General features: G+C 45.9%; 1 protein-coding gene across 6 annotated transcripts in view; it reads right to left on the reverse strand.

Moving 5' to 3' along the window:
• Positions 1–237: 237 nt before the first annotated feature.
• Positions 238–20,754, reverse strand: part of GRK3 (G protein-coupled receptor kinase 3) — a 115,380-nt gene continuing 94,863 nt past the window's right edge. For 4 of the 6 annotated variants that reach the window (XM_083407290.1, XM_083407287.1, XM_083407291.1 and 1 more), the window contains 9 exons: positions 17,118–17,184; positions 15,451–15,551; positions 14,372–14,438; positions 14,026–14,121; positions 13,257–13,419; positions 9,359–9,495; positions 9,159–9,194; positions 7,098–7,211; positions 238–5,255 (listed from right to left, as the gene is read on the reverse strand). In XM_083407290.1, the coding sequence (XP_083263416.1) occupies positions 5,094–5,255; positions 7,098–7,211; positions 9,159–9,194; positions 9,359–9,495; positions 13,257–13,419; positions 14,026–14,121; positions 14,372–14,438; positions 15,451–15,551; positions 17,118–17,184 (943 nt within the window). In that variant the 3' untranslated portion in view covers positions 238–5,093. The remainder of the gene's footprint in view (positions 5,256–7,097; positions 7,212–9,158; positions 9,195–9,358; positions 9,496–13,256; positions 13,420–14,025; positions 14,122–14,371; positions 14,439–15,450; positions 15,552–17,117; positions 17,185–20,754) is intronic. The other 2 variants (XM_083407288.1, XM_083407289.1) reach the window with 2 other exon arrangements.

Raw genomic sequence — 20,754 nt, forward strand, 5'->3', positions numbered from 1 at the left:
CATAATCCTAATCCTAACCCCCTAACCCTCTAGTCCTAGCCCTGGCCCTAAACCTAACCCTAACGGCATTGTGTCATTCGTTCCGTGTTTTTTGGTGAATATGCTCTGTGTCTTTGGGTGTTGCGCCATTTTGGGACGGGGGAATGCAGGTCCCTGAGACTCTCACGTCTTACTGAACATTTGGGTCTTCATGGAAAAGGCCAGTGGAGGTATGAAAAACAAAATGAAACAACTCTGTTTTTCTCTGTTTCTTTTATTAGAGACAAAATGGCAAACTTATTATTACTAGAATTAATTTGTGAAAACTGTAATAATGCTGTTTCCAACTCAAGTAACTGTCACTTAAATAACACACAGGCAAAAAGGAGAAGAAATTGTACAAGGAATTAAATAAGTTGAAAGAAATGTGCAGACTTAATAAATAACAAAAAAATGCCTCTCAGATAAAACAGAATCCTTGAGGTGTTGTTTTTTTTAAATACTCCCTTAGATAAAAGTAACCTGGTACAGTAACAAAAACACAAAAATATTAAAAATTGATTTAACAAATGTATTAACATTCTCCAATATTCCGAAGTGCTTAGCCCATATAATATTTACATCATGGAATATTGTATCAGCAGGCAACACAGAAAGGGAAACCATTATGAATCACAAGATATGTTTTGGATATACATATATTATCAATATATATAGACTAATTTCCTCCCATTACTTAAAATTATATTAATTAGGTTAATAATATACCTTCAATTTTTTTAAAAAAAGATATTACTGTCAGCTGGTCCTCTGCTGTTTAAAAACAACTGTAAGTCGTTAGTGTCTACAGCACAGTCTTCCTACATTTTTATTGAAGAGTATGAATACACCATAGCTCCAAGATGGTAGATACCTTCAAAAATGGCTCCAACAAGATTGTGTTGCTCGGGGGGGGGGGGGGGATATAGATTGCAACTGTGTACACTCACGGATACTGAACACATCACTAGGAGCCAGTCGAGAGAGTCTCCCACCCCATAAAAACCTTTCATGAGGCAGTTTGGTAGCAACCAATGGCCCAGATCCTAATTCAAGTGCTGTTCTTTGCAGGATGTGATCTTACTCTTTCTAGCACCAGGTGCAAACAGGACATATTTCACAGATTCCACACACAGGACAGTTCAAATGTAACACTGCGATTTCCAAAACTCACCTCTGCGGCAAACTCTGTGTTGCATCCCTGCCAAAACTACAAGATTCCTTTTTACACCCACTTGGTACATGGTCAGAATAGTGCTTTTACAACAGCTTAAGATTTATAGCAGCTTTGCACATGCACACAATCTTTTAAAAAATAAGAAGATATAAAAAAAGAAAATAAGCAGAGTCGGAGCACCCTTTGGGTGGGTGAGCACCCGATTCTACCTTCCCTTAAAGGGTCCTTTTAAAAAGCTCTCAGGATATTTGTGTCTCTTGTCTCAACAACCTGAGAAAGAGACAGGTGGTGGTGTGGGGATGGGTGGGTTGGAGACAGAGAACTCAAACTGCAGTTCAGTGCATGCACAGGGATTATTGGGAGACAAAGAGTTTTTCACACAACAGATCAACATGGTGCACAGTGTGAGCTGTCCCTATTCCCCCCCCCACTATGTTGGAAGTATGGAGGCCCATAGCATTGCCCCAAGGGCAGTCCCCTCCTCTGCACACAGTCACAGCTCAGCGATTGTCAAGTACTGGTGACCAGTTTTATGTCATTCAAACTGGATGGGTGACCGTCTGGTTGATCATACACCAGAAACCACAACAAATTTCCTTCCAGTGATAAAGCATTAAAGGTGGTCAGAGTGCAAGACCACCTCACTCACTCATTCATTCATTCTCATGCCCAAACGAACACTAGATAAAAATATATATTATTATTTCAACATACTTCCAACGTCTTCTGAAGTCCTTGTGATTCTTAGAATGTCTTTTTGTGCTTGCAAAAACTATGAAGGAAATTACTTACCTAATTTCCTTATAACGGTTTCAAGTTCCTGACTTTATTACAGGTTAATTATCTTCCTATATAAAGATGCAATCACTTAACTGTTTTGATTCCATTGCAGGCTCTTCTCCTCGCCTCCCCCACAGCTCTGCTGAATGAACTGCCAAGCCTTGAAGAGCATAGGAAGTCCAAAATGGAACAATGGGCTGAACAGAAAAGCCTTACAGTTTAATCACCATCCATGTCACTTTTACATGTATGCTTTAAATTCCCTCCTGGGGTGTGCAGAGGAGACAGAAGTCTCCAAAATTTAATTTAGCTTAAGGAGAAATTAAACAATTTGCAATCTAAAACAGCATCACCACTAAAAATATATTTAGGGTTTTATAAGTCTCAATTTTCAGAAGCTCACGCATATATTTCACTACTGTTTCCAGTAGTGAAATGCCAAAACATTTCAGTCATTTTCCTTCCTGTTATTCATATATTTTCCCCGACCATCCATGAGAGGTGAATGGCATTTGAGTCCCTTTGAAATATGAAATCATGGCTCATCTGTGTTTCAACAGGTCTTAAATACAACAAATGCGTCCCTTGGATTCTTCTCTGCACACACAGCAGTTGAACTAAGACACTGATAACAGATTAAAAACAAACCTTCCATAAAAATTTGAGAATATCCCAGAGCACAGCAGAACTGAAATCAAATGAGGTCATATTCATTTTTTTTACTGCTATTGGGAATTTGCTAAAATGAAAATAGGAATTATTACATTACAGAGTGTTTTAGCTGCCTCTGGAAAAACAATAATCTAAACCTAGGCTATTTTAAATAATAGCTTACTCAATGTTTACAAAAATGAGGTCATTGGACAGCAGTTTTTAAAATTCACATCCCCTTCATAAGAGCGGATCCAAAAAAGAAAGCAACGCCCTGTTCCTTCCAATGATAAGTCTGAAACATAGTGCCAACACAAGGCTGTGGGTGCCATGCTAAGAAGGCGTAGAACTAACTGAAGGAACTAAATGAACTAACAAAGGTAAGAAAGAAGGGGAAGTCGAAGAGGAATGTGCAGAGGCAGCCAGACACATTTGGCTTCAGGGCTAGCCAAACAGACTAGAGGACCCCAAGGAGTCATGTGGCCTCTTCCAGGCAGGAGGGCCAAGGGGCTTTCTGTACATGCTCCGAGGATGCACCAACCCAAGGCAGCGGTTTCTCTTAGCATGGACTCTGCAGGTATGATCTAAGAAACAAAGGATCTGAGCAGAATTTTAGGATACAGAGAACACAACTTAAAAGAATTTTGGTGCAAAGAATGCACCAAAGAATGCACAGGGGCACTTCAGCAACCCTAAAATGCAACCATGGTCAGCAGACATCCTTAATCCATGGTTGCTGTGGTTCCAAATTCCTTAACTCAGAAGCTACTTAGAAGAGGCAGAAAACATTTCAGGACTTCTTATTGTATGGAGCCAAAAGGATGCTTGCCTGGAACCTCAGTGCCATTTCCACAGGGGGGAAAAGCCAGGAGTTGGCCTGTGAATCGGTTGCCCAAGATTCGTGTCCCAGAGGACAGTTTTGGAGGTTCAGGGCAACGGACTTAGCAGCACTCTCAAAAAACTGTAACCTGGAATGTATTAAAATGCAGATAATGAAGATAATTTTAAGTGCAATTTGTCAAACAAAAGGAAAAAAATGCATTCCATTCCATGGAGAAAGTGTCTAGATGGTTATCACAGATGAATGGGGAGCCTACTCAAAGCTGCTTCACCCCAGCTCCTTAACATGCAAGAGGACAGAGAGTGATGCTCTACGACAAATTCTAGGACTGGGGGACTTTAGCTTGCTTTTCTTGGAGAACACAATTCTTTGGGCTGCAGAAGTTGTGCACAACCAACCATACAAGATGAACCAAGCTCTTGACTTGTCCAATGGAAAGAACATGCACACAATAATGATGGAGCCCTGGGGAGGAGAGCATCAATGCAGAATCATATGCCACAGAATGTCCTCCCTTCAAGATCCAGTCCAACAAAAAGGGACTTCCAATACTATTCTGCAAAAGTGATTAACTATTTGAAAATGTGGTGGTTAGCCAATGGTCATTTTCCCAGTCATTTCTGCATGACCCCCCAGGTGTCACTCTCTCTTCCTTTCTGCTGGTTCCCTCTGCAGTTGCCTGAGGCTGACAGCATCCCTTGCAAGAAAAGATTGTCAGGGCGACACTTTGGGATAGCAAAGAATCCACATCCATCTGCAACCCAATCCAATAGGATCTTAAAATTGGATTTGTTTTAAACATTTTAAAAAGAAAGTGCCATTGGCCAGGAATGGAGAGAAGCTGATTTTGCATTCCCCGTAAACCTGTCTAACAGAACCAGCAGTAAAAAATATGTAAAAGAAAAAACCCAGGAAAAGCACACAGAGAGAAACACTTACACAACTGAACAACACTAGCACACACGCGCACACACACACAAACAAACAAACAAACAAACGGTTTCTGCCCATAGCTCATCATCATCTGCTGTCAAGTACAGTCCAGCACGAAGTGTTTGTTCCCCTAGAAGCAGAAGCAGCAGCAGCAGGAAACATTTAAAACCACAGGACACATAGTTCAGTCCATTCCAAGGACATGGGAAAAGGAGACATGTTGTTGGTGGCCAGCAGAACAGAATATGGAAGTCACTGGTGACGTCATGGGAGGAGTCAGTCCACCCTGGAAGGTGGCAACTCTTTCCACAGGTCCAACACACAGCCCCGTGGCATAAAAATGCAGTCATGAAAATCAGGTAGTTGCCTATTCAGATTGCAAGTCTACAGTATGCACCTGAAGAGGTTTATTGCAAATAAGCAGCATTTTCGGAGGCTGCCCTGTTGGGAGTGCAAGCTGCCTGGGAGTGCAAGACACTCCTTTTGTCTGCTCCGTTGTTGGCAACAACTCCCCTCCCCACCCCCTGGTTGCTGCATCGGCCTTCTCTGAGGCCTTGGTCCCTGTGCCACTATTTTTTGAGCTCAGCACTTGCCCCTGAGCCCTTCACCCAACTCCGGGGAGTGGGCAAGGAACTAACAGCGATGCAGCGACAGACATCCCCTGCAATGGCACAGCCTTTCCTTGCCTGGGTCCTAAAGGCCGTTGCTGTTCCTGTGGCTGAGGGGAGGCTTGGAGAGCTCCACAACTGCAGAGCGGGATTTATTCAGGAACTTGGGTGCCCGACGTAAGAGCAGCTGTGCTTCTGTGAACGTTTCGGTCAGTTCCTTCTTCCATTGTACAAACTCTGGGTCACTCTGGGGAAAAACAAATGCACACACACAAATATCAGTTTTTTCTTCAGAATCCATTGTACCAGCAAGATAACTACAACTTGTCTCATACAGTTTTGAACTCATTGAGGAAAGACTCTTGATAGAGATAGAGACAAACATTACCGGAAGTTGGGAGCCCACAGCTCAGTGGAGCACCTGCAGAAGGTCCCTAATCTGACTCTTGGAATGCCTAGTAAAATGAAGAGTGGGGAAAAAGTAACTCTGTGCCTCAGATCCCAGAGTGTCACTGCCAGCCAGTGTAGGCATTATTGAAGAGTCTGACTCCAGCAAGTTCAAAGTTGCTATTTGCAAATGCTCAAAGAGGTAAAGGGCCAGGGGCCAGGTGGAAGCATGCAACTATTTTATTGCACAGGGTGGTGGGGCATGTGCAAGGCTGGTTGATCCTCTCCAAAGGAGTTGGGGCAGACACAAAGCTGCTTTCGTAAGCCAGACAGCAAATGTCTTGGGAATTCCTAGGAGAAATAAAGCAAACTTAAATGAGGGAATCACTCTCTCAAAAAAGTTTTACAGTCCTCAGAAACACAAAACTTTAACAGAACAAATCTGTTCCTATGGACATCTGGGTTCAGAAAGAGGTGTGCTCTCGGTACCCAAGAGGGATGCAACATTGCATTAGCCAACAATGGTATCTTATGTGCTAAAATGGCTCAAAATATATTTAAGGAAGAAACATGCCCATAGTCACTGCTGGTGTGGCACACCCGGCCTGTTGTTCTGCTATTTTAAAGGCCCCACCAGCTTTCTCCATGCCCACTGCATGCTCTTAAAAGAACTAGTGGACAGCAGAGCAGTGAAACCCTGCCCTGCGGTGGCAGAAGAGCCCCAGGCAGAAGGCAGGTCACTCTGGATGAGCGACCTGCTCCAGCGAGAGCTTGGAGGCTTTTCAAGCCTCTGCCTCCCAGCCTACCTCTCATAGGTGCCACACCTTTCTTAAAGGGCTAGCCCTCTGGCCTCAGGATGGGCACTTTCCCTGTGTTTCATAAGTTCTTGCCTTGTGCATCCCTGCACTGCTGAGCAGGCAAGGCAGTGGCTGAGGTGCTCCATTTCTCAGGCTCAGGGCAAGGTGCTCACGTGGGTCCAGTGTCCAAGTTCTACAAGCCCTGGTGCGGAAAAATCTGATTCATGGGGCTCCTGCCAGTCCCTTAGCACTGGCAGGAGCCCCATAAATCAGATAGGACTGGCCCCATAGCAGCTGATGCTGCAGCCTCCAACACCATGCCTCAATCACTGATGGCTTCTGAGGTCATGACAATCCCGACGGATGTGAGCTAGAAAAATTCACAGGCCAAACCTTGTCACTCCAATAAACTCAGAGGACTGCTTTAGCAACCACGCTGTTCTATCAGTCTCAGTTCCCATATCTGCAAAATGGGAACATTTAGGAGCATAGAAAGCAGATCACTGGTCCACCAAGCTCAGTATTATCCACCAAGCTCATCTGGCAGCAGCTCCCTCAGTTTTTGGATGAGCTCATCTTCCCAGCTCTAATTGGCTGGAGACTGAATCTGGGACCTTCTGCACAGCAAATGGGTGCTCTGGCTTTCAGCACCTCCCCAATAATACTGGTGGTGGTGATTAAGGATTACTGGGACAATGAGGGTATGCTCTCAGCACTTGAAAGGGCTTACTTAGATAATCAAAACATGCTCAGCTTCCAGGTTGAGGCTATTTTCATGTGTGTGGAGGGAAGCATTTCCTACATCAACAGTTTTGGGTTTTGAACAGTTGGCCTTCCCCACCTCTAAAAAGACCTTTGAGCTTCAGGACCTCCCTCCCCTCATCCCTCAAAGACACACAGCCTACCTCACACTGCAGGACAAACTGCTTCCCCCCTTTAATTCTGAGCAAGATGCATTTTTTGTCCTTGATCTGAGTTTCTTCCACCGACAAAATCTGTTCCATAGTCAGCAAATTTTGCTAAGGAAGCAAAAAGGAAAGACAGGTTGAATTGAAGGCCCAGCTGCTACCACAGCCCTGAGAATGAAACTGGCCAAAACCCTAATCCAGCTTCCTTGGGTTTTCATAAATTGCTTACAGGGGGTGGGAGGTGGGACTTTGGAAAAGGAAGGAATCTTAGCAGCAGGACAGCTAGCTTCTCTCTACAGAAATGGCACTTCCTCACAAGGCAACTCATAAATGTCACAACGTGTGCACAGGATCACAAGGGTTGTGGCTTTGTCAAACCAAAGAAAAAGGTGATGTTTTGTTAAGCAAAGGACCCCAAAAGTCTTCATTTAAAAAATGCTACGTGGGGGGGGGGGATCCCTTCCTTTCTTACACTTTACTGAAAGCTTTTCATGCATGCCAAACCCAAGTCCTCATCTCTCCTTGTGCCCCCCTCAAACTTGGATGGGAAAGATCTAAGAAGTAGATAAGGGCATTTTGCAGGGGGGCTGGTCACCAGCGTGCTTCCTGTCTACCCATCCTGTCTTCTCCTGGGGTGGGAGAGAGGACATGCAGCAAGTCTGCTGAGATTTGATTCTGCTGGAGAATCAACAGGGTGGGCCTTTTCCCTTCCACAGGGCAATCTTTTCCCACAGGGCAGACCAGGGTGGGTGGGTGAAGGAGACCAAGCTGATGTTTCAGGTTTTGGCATCTAAGCCTAGAAGCAATGGCTACTTCTTCCTGCCTTCCCTACCCAACCCCCAAGTCATTGCTTGGAAAATTTCTCAGATGCTGAATACTGAAGGCTCTACAATATTTATGGAGAGGGAAAAAGGGTGGCAATTATGCCTACCTTATGGAGGTAGAGCAGGCATGGCCAAACTTGGCCCTCCAGATGTTTTGGGATTACAACTCCCATCATCCCTAGCTAACAGGACCAGTGGTCAGGGATTAGACACACACCTTTTTACCCCAGGTGGTTCATGAGTATTCAGACAGGAAGTGAATATGGCCTCCCCCCCCCCCAATGATTTACTTTAAGTGAACAGAGTCGGATCAGACGAAGGCTTCTAGTCCACCCCACTGCACTACTCAATACAGGAAATTCAGCAAGCGAGCCCCTCCAACAGATGATTGCACAGGCTTTGCAAGAAGACCTCTGGCTGGTGGAACAGCCCAGCACCCCTCTAGGCAACGTCTTCCAATGGCTCAGCTTTTCCTCATGTTCAGCCCCTGAGATCTAATCCTGCCCTCTGGAGCAAGTTTTTGCCTTTTTCTGTGACTAGCATGGGTGTGTGTCCCAAAGCCCTTTCATGGATAGTTTACCATTTTCGATGGGGCCCAAGGATGCGGAAAGAAATCAGTCATAATTCTGTGAACAGCAGGAGTTAAAAGGGGAGCTCTGGGGGCCGGAAGGGAAGCGGGGATGTTCCCTGGTGATTTCCCCTAAAGCAGCAACAAAGATGCTCTCTTCTACAGCTGCTACAGGGCAAGTCTCGGGGTCATCCTTACAAAGCAGCAGTTCCCAAAGGCAAAGGACCTGTGACACACTTCACCTGAATCGAAAGTACAAGGAGCAGAGCTTCACTTTTGCAACCGAAAAAGGGCCACAAGCGGAGCCCACAACAGATCTGGGCACACTTCCTGCCTGGTGAAAAAAGTAACCCAGAGAAGCGCCAGATTTAGAGATGTTTTGGGGCAGCTCCCTTAGAGGGTGGTAATTCTCCAGCCTCAAGAGCAGAAGTGCTGTGTTCAGCCAAAATGGTGCTCTCCAGGTGTTTCAGGCAGCTAGTCCCACCAGCCTTGGCCAGCCCAGCCCAGCAGAGCCAGACTGGGAAGAGAGGAGAAGGGCAAAAGAGCCACCCAGCCTCCCAGCTCTGTGGGTGGCCATTTGGGGTTCACAGGAGCTGGATTCACTTCCTCACAGCCTGTATGGGCGGTGCTTTGGGAACTGCTGCTAGGCAGGTTTTATTGCCTTACCCGCTTGCGTCTTTTTGTGTAAGTGCGCCAGGTGTCCTAAACAGGAAAACAAGAAGATTACCTGGAGCACCTGGAGCTTGGCATATCCCCTTCTGTGTTGGCCCCTCAAGCCTTAGCATACCGGAGAGGAGGCAGAGCACCCACCGCCACCACGGACATCATGTGCTCCCTCCCCCTGCCAGCCCAGCTGCCCAACTCACCCGTGACTCTCCTTCTCCACGCCATTCAAGCCGGTTTGGAAAGAGGTAAAAATAGCGTCTCTGCCACTGAGTCAGGAAGGGGTTCCCCAGCTTCAGCATGTACCCGTGCATGATGCAGTCCTTCCCCAGAGCATAGTCTGTCACAAGGCAGAAAAAAATCCACCGTTAAGGGGGGAACTTTGCAGCTCTATAGTTCCATCGGCACAAGGAGCAATTTGCAGCTGAAGACGTGCCAGAAAGAGGTCCCTGGAGGCTACAGTCAGAGGGCCACTCCACACGTGGCTTGTGGAATACTTATGCCTCAATTCCCCCTTGTCCATGTAGTAGCATTCTCCTCCAACTACTGCTTTCACACATTTTAAGAGCATAAGGAGAGTTTGCTGGATTGGGCCAATGGTTCTTCTAATCCAGTCTAATCACAGAGGCCAATCAGTTACAACAACAGAAAACCCACCCAGCAGCACTCTCCCCTCCTGTGGTTTCTAACAGCTTCTATTCAGAAGCACTGCTGCCTCCAAGTGTGGAGATAGAGCATCGCCATCTTAAAAAGACCCTCTCTTTCCATGAATATGTGTAATCCTCTTTTAAGGCCTCTTTTGGTGGCCTCACTGCCTCCTGTGGGAGGGAGCTCCATAGTTTCCATGCACTGTGATTTGAAGGCCTTTTTTTCATCTGTCCTGCATCTTCCAACATTCAGCTTCACTGTGTTCTAAGAAAGGGAGAAAAACTATTCTCTGCCCAATTCTTCATGCTATGCATAATTTTATAAACTTCTCTCACGTCACCTCTTCTCCCTAAAGCTGGAGATTCCCTTTGCTTTGAAAATCCAAATAGGAAATCTAGGACAGCAGTAGTTGGAGGAAAACCAGGGGCGTAGGAAGGGGGTGAGGTCCGCCCTGGGTGGCATCCTTGAGGGGGTGACAAAATGGCACACTGGGGGTCGGCACACCGTGAGGCCTGGCCTGCAGCATGCCTAAGCCATGCGTCTCTCCTGGGAGTGATGCAGTGGCTCGCAGCCCTGCGCTGCCCAAAATGCCAGTGTGGGGTTTGTGTCTGCCAGGCAGACTCCGTGGGCACCTTGCCACACCACCCCATGTGCCACAGTGCCCCCATGTGGTGCCCCGTGTGCAGATCACCTCACCACAATGCTCCTGTGGGCAGCTCTCCCAGCCCCCGCTGCTCCAGGTGCCAGAGCAGCCCCTGAGAAGAACTCTGTATGGAGGGGGAATAAAAGGAGGCACAAGAGGGGTTGACAATCCATATTAAACTGAGCTGTGGACAGGCCCTAATTCTCTGTTCCAAAATATTTGGCTGAAGTGGCTTTCAAAGGGACAAGGCAAATTAAGGGAGAAAGAAGGGCCCTGATGTCTCTGTGTCCACCACTATGTTGAGAGTCATCCTGCCAACTGCCAGGGGGGAACAGTGGGAGAAGACGGTTTCGTTTGTCTCCTGCTTTGGGGCTGCCTGGTCCAGCCTGGAGGCATCTGGACCCACTGGGCTAAATGGGTCCCCTCTAGTCCGATTCAACTGCTTCCTTCCTCCTTCTTTGGAGGAAGGAGAGAGGAAGGCAGAGGAAGCAGCAGAAGCAGTAGCAATAGTGGGCATCCAATCAGAGAATCTTAGAGATGGAGGGGTCCCCAGGGTCATCTAGTCCAAGACCCTGCAATGCAAGAATCCCAGCTAAAGCATCCATGACAGATGGTCATCCAACCTCTGCTTAAAAACTTCCAAGGAAGGAGAGTCCACACCTCCCGAGGGAGACCGTTCCACTGCCGAACAGTGAGAAAGTTTTTTCTGAATGTTTAGTTGGAATTTCCTTTCTTATAACTTGAGTCCTACCCTCTAGAGCAGGAGAAAACAAGCTTGTGTGCATGTCCATGGTACTGGAAATTGTGCGCATGTCAGTGCCACCGGAAATCGCTTGTGTGCAGGCCCACATGCCAAAAACGCTTCTGCGCAGGCCCGATTTTCGGCATCTAATGAGTGCTCTGTGGATTCAGTCAGTAAACCAGCTACAAATCCACCTAACAGTTACCTCATTCAACCCACATTTTACCAGCTTCCTTGTGAAAATATCATGTCAAAAGCCTGCCTGAAATCAGTATACTCTATGTCCACAGCATTTCCCTGATCCACCAAGTTTGTAATTCCATCCAAAAAAGAAATCAGATTGGTCTGGCATGACTTATTTTTGAGAAACCCATGCTGGGTTTTAGTAATCACAGCATCCTCTTCTAAATGTTTACAGACCAACTGCTGAATTATCTATTCCAGGACCTTTCCTGGTATTGATGTCAAGCTCACCAGTTGGTAGTTACCTGGGTCTGAATGTTACCTGAAGATGAATATTGGAAGATTTGAGACAAAGCCTCTCCTCCTCAGGGAGGGGAGGAGTTGTGAGCAGGAGCCGTTTCCCCCATTGTCAGGGGGTGCTCCGGCTGCTGTGGCACGCCCCCAGGTGGCCAGCCAATCAGCCGGAGGCTTGGGGGCAGGGTTTAGTTTCTCAGCCATTGTGCTGCTGGTGCACACATATGAATGGCCAAGTGGTCAGCATGCTGACATCTGGTTCAGCGAATGGTCTTTATTTCATGATGATGGAGTTCACCTCTCAGACCTCTGCAATTATATTTGGTTGGCCGACATCATCAGAAGCCTTAGGGATTGGTTGCAGCTGTGAGGGTACTGGCGGCGAGCCTCTTTTGGCTCAGGTGGCAGTCAGGCATTGAAATATGGTTGTGTGTTGGAGGGCAGGGTGTGGCCATCACCTACCCCTCCATTTTAAGGAATCCGGCGGTTGTGGATCCTGTCCAATGCCCTTGCTGGTGGCTAGGGCCATAGTATGACCCCCAGTGACATCGGGGGGGGGGGGCTTTCAGTTGTATTTGCATCAACAGGCTCCTCCCACTGGTGGTTAACCCTTGATAGACTCCCCTCCCTAAGGGGGTGGGGTCATGCTCTGTTGTTTTATCCAATGCCTAATCATGCTGTAATCATGATGTGGCCTTTTTTAGCCCATTAACCTAATATACTGTGCCCATGTGGCAGGTCATTGAATCACAAAAGAAAAGTCCTTCACATAGCACATAGTTAAACTATGGAACTCCTTCCCATAGAAGGCAGTGATGACTACCAACCTGGGTGGCTTTAAAAGAGGATTGGCCAAATTCATGAAAGAGCTAATAGCCAATCTTTACTGTGACAACTTTATTCTACTGGCCGATCTGAGATCATAACAATAAAGTCTGATTCTCTGGATACTAGCCATGATAGCTATGCTCTGCCACCATGGTAAATGCTTTCCCTGGAAGCTGCAGTGTTCTTATGCTTGAATACTGCCTGCAGGTTTCCCACAGGCATCTGCTTGGTGGGACTAGATTGGCCAATGGATCTTCCTATCCTCTCAGGTTGGGATGGCAAAAGGGATGAATGTGAGCAAAATGCAGTTACATGTACCAGAGGGACTTGAGAATCACCAGCTCACACATAGCAATAACCGTCGGATAACGAGCCTCCTGCACAACATATGTGCTGGTGACATTCGCTCCTGCCGCTCCACCACCCTCCACTACCTGAAGCCTCCTCCGTGCACTGAATTATAGACTGAAAGCTTCCCTCTCCTCTTCTAAAGCACTGGCCACAATGAGGGTACTATCTAAATAAAGAAACTAACAAGCAGGTCCCCAGTAGCCACAGTCAATCCTTATGCATCTGGGATTCAGCAGGAAGAACTTCCAGGTCCCTCTCCTTAAGAAGTCAAACAGAAGTGCAAGAGAGCACTAAAAGAATCCTAAAAAGAAGTCCTTAATGAAGGGAGAGCAGAAATCAGCCCCCAAAGACCCTCACACCATGACTTGGCAAATCCCACCTCACATTCCAGAACCAGAGCTGCCTTTGCTACCTTCCTCGTGCCCCAGTTGTTTGTTCTTCGCTCGCTTCCTGGCTTCGACCTTGTCTGTGTCACTGTTCACTGCATCATAAACCGTTTCCACCACTTCTTGTTGCCAGCGCTCTGAGATGACCAGGGGAAAGTTCTTGTACAGTTCTTGGTCACTATCAAGCAACTGATAAAAAGTGGGCAGTACAAGGAAGCAGAGAGAGAGAAGAGACATCGTCAAAAGGGCAAAACCAGCTGCCTTCCATCATATCCATAAAACTGATTGGAATTATGCCTATGAATTAAAAATATATAATCAATCTGGAGAGGAGGGGGATAATCCTACTGGGAGAAATTGGTCCTCAAGTCCCAACCTTGTCTTGGACAAAGGCCTTTCCAAACCCAACAGTCATAAAACAATTCTTAACGTTGAATGTACAACTACAACTCCCATCATCCTTGACTGGCTGGGGCTGATGGGAATTGGAGTCCAACATGTCCCTATCATATTAGGGAAATCTTTGAATGGCCCTGCATGTATTCTCTCAGTAATCCTTGCACCAGCTGGTGCAAGGACACATCCTCAGCTACATTGCACCTTCCCAATCCACCACCCTCACTTGCCAACACTCTCCCATCTCATTATGGACCACTGGAAGCCAAGAAGACTGTTCAGAGTGGAACAGGAGGGTCAAACGAGAAGCACAAGAAGCTTCTGGGTGAGCATGGTGGAAATCACAAACAGCCCACCTCCTCTGGTCTCAATGGCTAAAGGAAAATGTCCCCCTCACACCTTGATGCCTTTTGTGTCTTCCTCATCGAAGGAGCCAATGTCAAAAGCATCCGCCGCATTCACTTCTCCCCGCGGAGGAATCAGAGGCGGTGTGTACTGCCAAAGCAAGAGTAGCAGTTACAAATCCACAGGCCATGGTGATACGGAGTCTTAGTAGTTATTTAAAAAGGTAGGTTGCCCTTCAGCTGAGCTATCAGGACAATGTGTGATAAGAATTTAAAACAAACAACAGGGCAAAAATTCAGCACAAAACTGCATCAAACGCCTCATTTGAACTTTTGGTGCCTCTAAGAAAAAATGTACAAGCGTACATAAGGGGTGTGATTAAAAAATAGCAGCAGATCACCTTTTGCAAGTAGACGTACTGCCAGTCAATGCCTTTGAAGAAGGGGTGCTCCTTCACTTCCTGCGCCCTGAGGAATGAATTGCAACCAGATGGTGATTGTCTTAGGCAATAACGCTTTCAGGCAGACCAATTTGCTATGAACACAGAGGTGCTCTATATGGTGTCTGGCATATAGAGCTCAGTATTCTAGCTCAGTATTATCTACATTGACTTGCACCAGGAGCCTGGGACCTCCTGCATGAAAAGCAGGTGCTCTATCTCCTGAGTTACAGCGCTGCTGCTTTAAATATTTTAAAAGGTAGCTTAGGGCTATCTAGGTGCTATCTAAGACATCAGAGAATCAATCCATAGAAATGGAAAACCAACGGATTTTCTCGGGGCTGCACTGCTATTTGCAAATTGATCAATTTTATTTGCATAAGTTCTGAAGCAAACAGCATGCTTCTTTTGCTTTTCTGTTCATTTTTAGACTATGCGCTTCTCTTGTGTTGTAGGAGGCATCATACAAGGCATTCTGTCCTATGCGAGGAAAAGGGAAGGAATGCCTCTTTGAAGACAGGGCTTGCAGTCTGTATTACTTGTGTTAGTGATTTTTAAAAACAAAATCTGCAACCAATATATGAAGGGTGTCTTTTCACTGATTTAATTTATTCAGCAAGGGCAGCCCCTTTGTAAAACAAAAGTTCTGAGGGCTACTAACTTTAGCCATGATGGCTATGTTCCACCTCCCCTGCCAGAGACAGCACAACCCTGAACACTAGTTGCTAGAAATCACAATGGGGAGAGTGCTGCTGTTGCACTCATAGTAACATAATAAGAGCTGGCTGGATCAGGTCAGCGACCCCTCAGGTCCAGCATCCTCCACTCACAGTGGCCAACCAGATGCCTGCGGGAAACTCGCAAGCAGGATTTGAACACAAAACCCCTCCCGGCTTACAGCAACTGGTATTGCTGCCTCCAACTCTGGAAGGTCCTGCTTTTTGCCTTTCTGTGCTTCTGGCTGGCCATCTTTAGCCTACTGCCTGGCTCTTTGGATGTTCTTAAGGCATGCAACACTTCTTCTGTCAGTGAGGACTTACCCACTACCCTGGCAGCCAAGCCTCTTGCTCACGTCTCGCTGGAGAAGACCTTCCAAAAGAGACTTGAGTTCAGGGGAAAATGACTCTGGTAATTCCACATTCTGAGAAGAAAACAGGGCTATAAGCTCAGTGAGAGTTGAATGGAGTTGCTCAAAAGTTAGGATCCTCCAGACAGGTATCAGTGTCCCCAACCCACAAAAAGCCAGTAGTGATGTATGGGAGTGAGAGCTGGGAGTAAAAAAGACTGATCGCTGAAGAACTGATGCTTTTGAATTATGGTGCTGGAGGAGACTCTTGAGAGTCCCATGGACTGCAAGAAGATCAAACCTATCCATTCTTAAGGAAATCAGCCCTGAGTGCTCACTGGAAGGACAGATCATGAAGCTGAGACGCCAATACTTTGGCCACCTCATGAGAAGAGAAGACACCCTGGAAAAGACCCTGATGTTGGGAAAGATGGAGGGCACAAGGAGAAGGGGAAGACAGAGGATGAGATGGTTGGATAGTGTTCTCGAAGCTACCAGCATGAGTTTGACCAAACTGCGGGAAGCAGTGGAAGACAGGAGTGCCTGGCGTGCTCTGGTCCATGGGGTCACGAAGAGTCGGACATGACTAAACGACTGAACAACAACAACAACACCCACGAGAGACCCCACAGAATCATCTGCAAGCAAAGATGGCAGCAAAAAAAAGAAGCTACTTACTTCTGTACATTCAGCACGGAGGAAGCTATGGTGTAGGTGAGGCTGAGAGATGGTGACTGGCCTAAGGTCTCCAGAGCCCTTGTCTGATACTCTAACTACTACTCTCAAGGCTGGCTACTCTCAAGCCTTGCAGGGCTGATGTTATTTATTTAACAAATGCATATACTGCTTCATAGCCAAAGTTATCAAAGCGGCATAGCAAGATAAAATGAGACAAAATTCAAAAGCTACAGATTCCAAAAGCAATTAAAGCCATCACTACAACTACAGAATGAGTTTTCCATAAAACAGTTCAGCCTCCTTTTAAACAAAAAATCTCTTCCTGGTAGCTGAACTAAGAACAGCCAAGCACTTTGCATGTCTTGAATAAGGAAAAGAGGCAGATTCAGTGGATGGCTGGATCAATGACCTTGAGGGCCTTCTCTGTGGTGGAAGCCCAACTTTGGAGCAGCCTCCCCAGGGAACTTCTCTTGTTGCTGCCAAAGGAAGAGTTTGGGATGCTCTAACTTTTAGTATTGCATCCTCAGGCTTTTTATAGATTTTTTTTTTATAGGAAGAAGGCTATTGCTGCTCTTCATTAATTGTCTTCCAACTGATCTTTCATTTTAATATTATTGCAAACTGTTTTGAGTGATGGCTTGCACCTGAAAAGAAGTATATTTAGTGATTGAAACGAACAAACAAAAGCAGAGACAGAACCATGTCTGGCCAAAGGGTATAACTGCAGAGCAACAGTCATGATACAAAGCATAGAAACACTGGAAGGTGCCTTAGACCATTGACCCCTCTAGATCAGTAATATCTATGCTGGCTGGCACAGGCTCTCCAGAATTTCAGAAAGGTATCTCTCCCATCTCTAACTGGAGAGGTCAGTGGGGATGGAAGCAGGGACCTTCTGCTGCTGCTCTACCACTGAACGATGACCCTTCCCACAAACACAATGGCATCATTCAGAATCCTTACCACTGTGAGTGTCATGCGGTCAATCTCATGCTTGTCTTTGGTCTTGTGCTGCCTGAAAGGGCTGTGCCTAGAGAAAGAAGAAAAATTAAAGCACTGATTTGGTGTGTGGGGAAGCAGGGAGAGAAGGGAATGGAAGGAAACAGGGACATGAGCACTAGGCAGCACATGGGAGAATGGGATTAATAAAATTAGCTGGTGCCCTCTGGGTGTTTGGGATTAAAATCTCCCATCAACCCCAGTCACCACAGTTGTATGATCCTGCTGGGGCTGATGGGAGTTGTAGTTCAAAAAAAATCTCGAGGTCACCAGTTCGGCAAAGGCAGAGAAGTTTGCATCTGCTCCTTTGGATTGGGACACAGAAACACTTTCATACCGGGGGAAAAGTTTTATATCCTAAACTGTAGAAGAATAAAGCATGTTCCTCAGCTAGCTGCCTGAAGTTCTGTGCTATAACATACAGGAAAATCCAAGATGTGGCATGGAAGAGATAAACTGTGTGTGTGTGTGTGTGTGTGTGTGTGTTTCTCCAGCCAGTGGGCTACACTTGGCCTGCCGGGCCTCTCTAGCTAGTCCACAAGGTCACTTGGAGAAAGCCAGGCCCACTCAACCTACATCAGGTATTGTGCAAGTAAGGGCGGGGCTCCCCTTTATGGATCACTGCCTTGTCGTGGCGAAGGGGCTTGAATAACTCAGAGAAGCTATAAGCTATGCCATGCAGGGCCACCCAAGATGGACAGTTTTGACCAAACATGATCCACCTGGAGCAGCAACCGGCAAGCCACTCCAGTATCCCTGCCAAGAAAACTCCATGGACAACAGGCATATAAAAGTTATGATGCTGGAAGATGAGCCCCTCAGGTCGGAAGGCGTCCAACATGCTTCTGAGGAAGAGCGGAGGACAAGTACAAATAGATTCAGAGCTGATAAAGTGGCTGGGCCAAAGCCGAAAGGTCACTCAGTTGTGGATATGCCTGGAAGCGAAAGGCTTTCCTTTCCAATGCTGCAAAGAAAAATATTGCATAGGAACCTGGAATGTAAGAACCATGAACCAAGGTAAGTTGGATGTGGTCAAAAATGAGATGGCAAGAATAAATATTGACATCCTGAACTAAAATGGATGGGAATGGGTGAATTCATTGACGGGCAAGAATCCCCTAAAAGAAATGGCATGGCCCTCATAGTCAACAAAAGAGTGGCGAAAGCTGTACTGGGATGCAATCTTAAAAACGATAGAATGATCTCGATACGAATCCAAGGCAGACCTTTTAACATCACAGTAATCCAAGTTTATGCACCAACTACTGGTGCTGAAGAAACTGAAATGGACCAGTTCTATGAAGACTTACAACCCCTTATAGAAATGACACCAAAGAAGGATGTTCTTCTCATTATAGGCGATTGGAATGCTAAAGTAGGGAATCAAGAGATAAAAGGAACAACTGGCAAGTTTGGCCTTGGAGTTCAAAACGAAGCAGGGCAAAGGCTAATAGAGTTCTGTCAAGAGAACAAGCTGGTCATCACAAACACACTTTTCCAACAACACAAGAAACGACTCTACACATGGACATCACCAGATGGGCAGCATTGAAATCAGATTGATTATATTCTCTGCAGCCAAAAATGGAGAAGCTCTATACAGTCAGCAAAAACAAGACCTGGAGCTGATCTCATCAGCTTCTTATAGCAAAATTCAAGCTTAAACTGAAGAAAGTAGGAAAAACCACTGGGCCGGTAAGATACAATCTAAATCAAATCCCTTATGAATACACAGTGGAAGTGAGGAACAGCTTTAAGGATTTAGATTTGGTGGACAGAGTGCCTGAAGAACTATGGATGGAGGCTCATAACATCATATAGGAGGCAGCAACGAAAACCATCCCAACAGAAAAGGAAATGCAAGAAAGCAAAGTGGCTGTCCAGCGAGGCCTTACAAATAGCAGGGGAGAGAAGGCAAGCAAAATGTGAGGGAGATAGTGAAAGATAGAGGAAATTGAATGCAGATTTCCAGAAAATAGCAAGAAGGCCTTCTTAAACGAGCAATGCAAAGAAATAGAGGAAAATAACAGAATGGGGAGAACCAGAGATCTGTTCAAGAAAATTGGAGATATGAAAGGAACATTTCGTACAAAGATTACCATAATAAAGGACAAAAGTGGTAAGGACCTAACAGAAGCAGAAGACATCAAGAAGAGGTGGCAAGAATACACAGAGGAATTATACCAGAAAGATATGGATGTCTCGTACACCCCAGGTAGTGTGGTTGCTGACCTTGAGAGTGGAGTCAAATGGGCCTTAGAAAGCACTGCTAATAGCAATGCCAGTGGAAGTGATGGTATTCTAGCTGAACTATTCAAAATTTTTAAGGTGATGTTGTTAAGGTGCTACACTCAATATGCCAGCAAATTTGGAAAACTCAGTAGTGGCCAGAGGATTGGAGAAGATCAGTCTACATCCCAATCCCAAAGAAGGGCAGTGCCAAAGAATGCTCCAACTACCGCACAATTGCACTCATTTCACACGCTAGCAAGGTTATGCTTAAAATTCTACAAGGAAGGCTCAAGCAGTATGTGGACTGAGAACTCCCAGAAGTGCAAGCTGGATTTAGAAGAGGCAGAGGAACCAGAGACCAAATTGCAAACATGCGCTGGATTATGGAGAAAGCTAGAGAGTTCCAGAAAGACATCTACTTCTGCTTCATTGACTATGCAAAAGCCTTTGACTGTGCTGACCACAGCAAACCATGGCAAGTTCTTAAAGAAATGGGAGTGTCTGATCACCTCATCTGTCTCCTGAGAAATCTCTATGTGGGACAAGAAGCTACAGTTAGAACTGGATATGGAACAACGGATTGGTTCAAAATTGGGAATGGAATACGACAAGGCAGTATATTGTCTCCCTGCTTATTTAACTTATATGCAAAATTCATCATGCGAAAGGCTGGGCTGGATGAATCCCAAACCGGAATTAAGATTGTCGGAAGAAATATCAACAACCTCAGATATGTAGATGACACAACCTTGATGGCAGAAAGTGAGGAGGAATTAAAAAACATTTTAATGAGGGTGAAAGAGAGAGTGCAAAATATGGTCTGAAGCTCAACATCAAAAAAACAAAGACCATGACCACTGGTTCCATCACCTCCTGGCAAATAGAAGGGGAAGAAATGGAGACAGTGAGCGATTTTACTTTCTTGGGCTCCATGATCACTGCAGATGGTGACATCATCACGAAATTAAAAGATGCCTGCTTCTTGGGAGACAAGCAATGACAAACCTAGACAGCATCTTAAAAAGCAGAGACATCACCTTGCCAACAAAGATCCCTATAGTTAAAACAATGCTTTCCCCAGTATGTATGGAAGTGAGAGCTGGACCATAAAGAAGGCTAATTGCCGAAGAATTGATGCTTTTGAATTATGGTGCTGGAGGAGACTCTTGAGAGTCCCATGGGCTGCAAGAAGATCAAACCTATCCATTCTTAAGGAAATAAGCCCTGTCACTGGAAGGACAGATCATGAAGCTGAGGCTCCAATACTTTGGCCACCTCATGAGAAGAGAAGACTCCCTGGAAAAGACCCTGATGTTGGGGAAATGGAGGGCACAAGGAGAAGGGGATGAAAGAGGACGAGATGGTTGGA

The sequence above is a fragment of the Podarcis tiliguerta genome (genome assembly GCF_965153285.1).
Source record: "Podarcis tiliguerta genome assembly, chromosome: 13".
Lineage (NCBI taxonomy): Eukaryota > Metazoa > Chordata > Lepidosauria > Squamata > Lacertidae > Podarcis > Podarcis tiliguerta.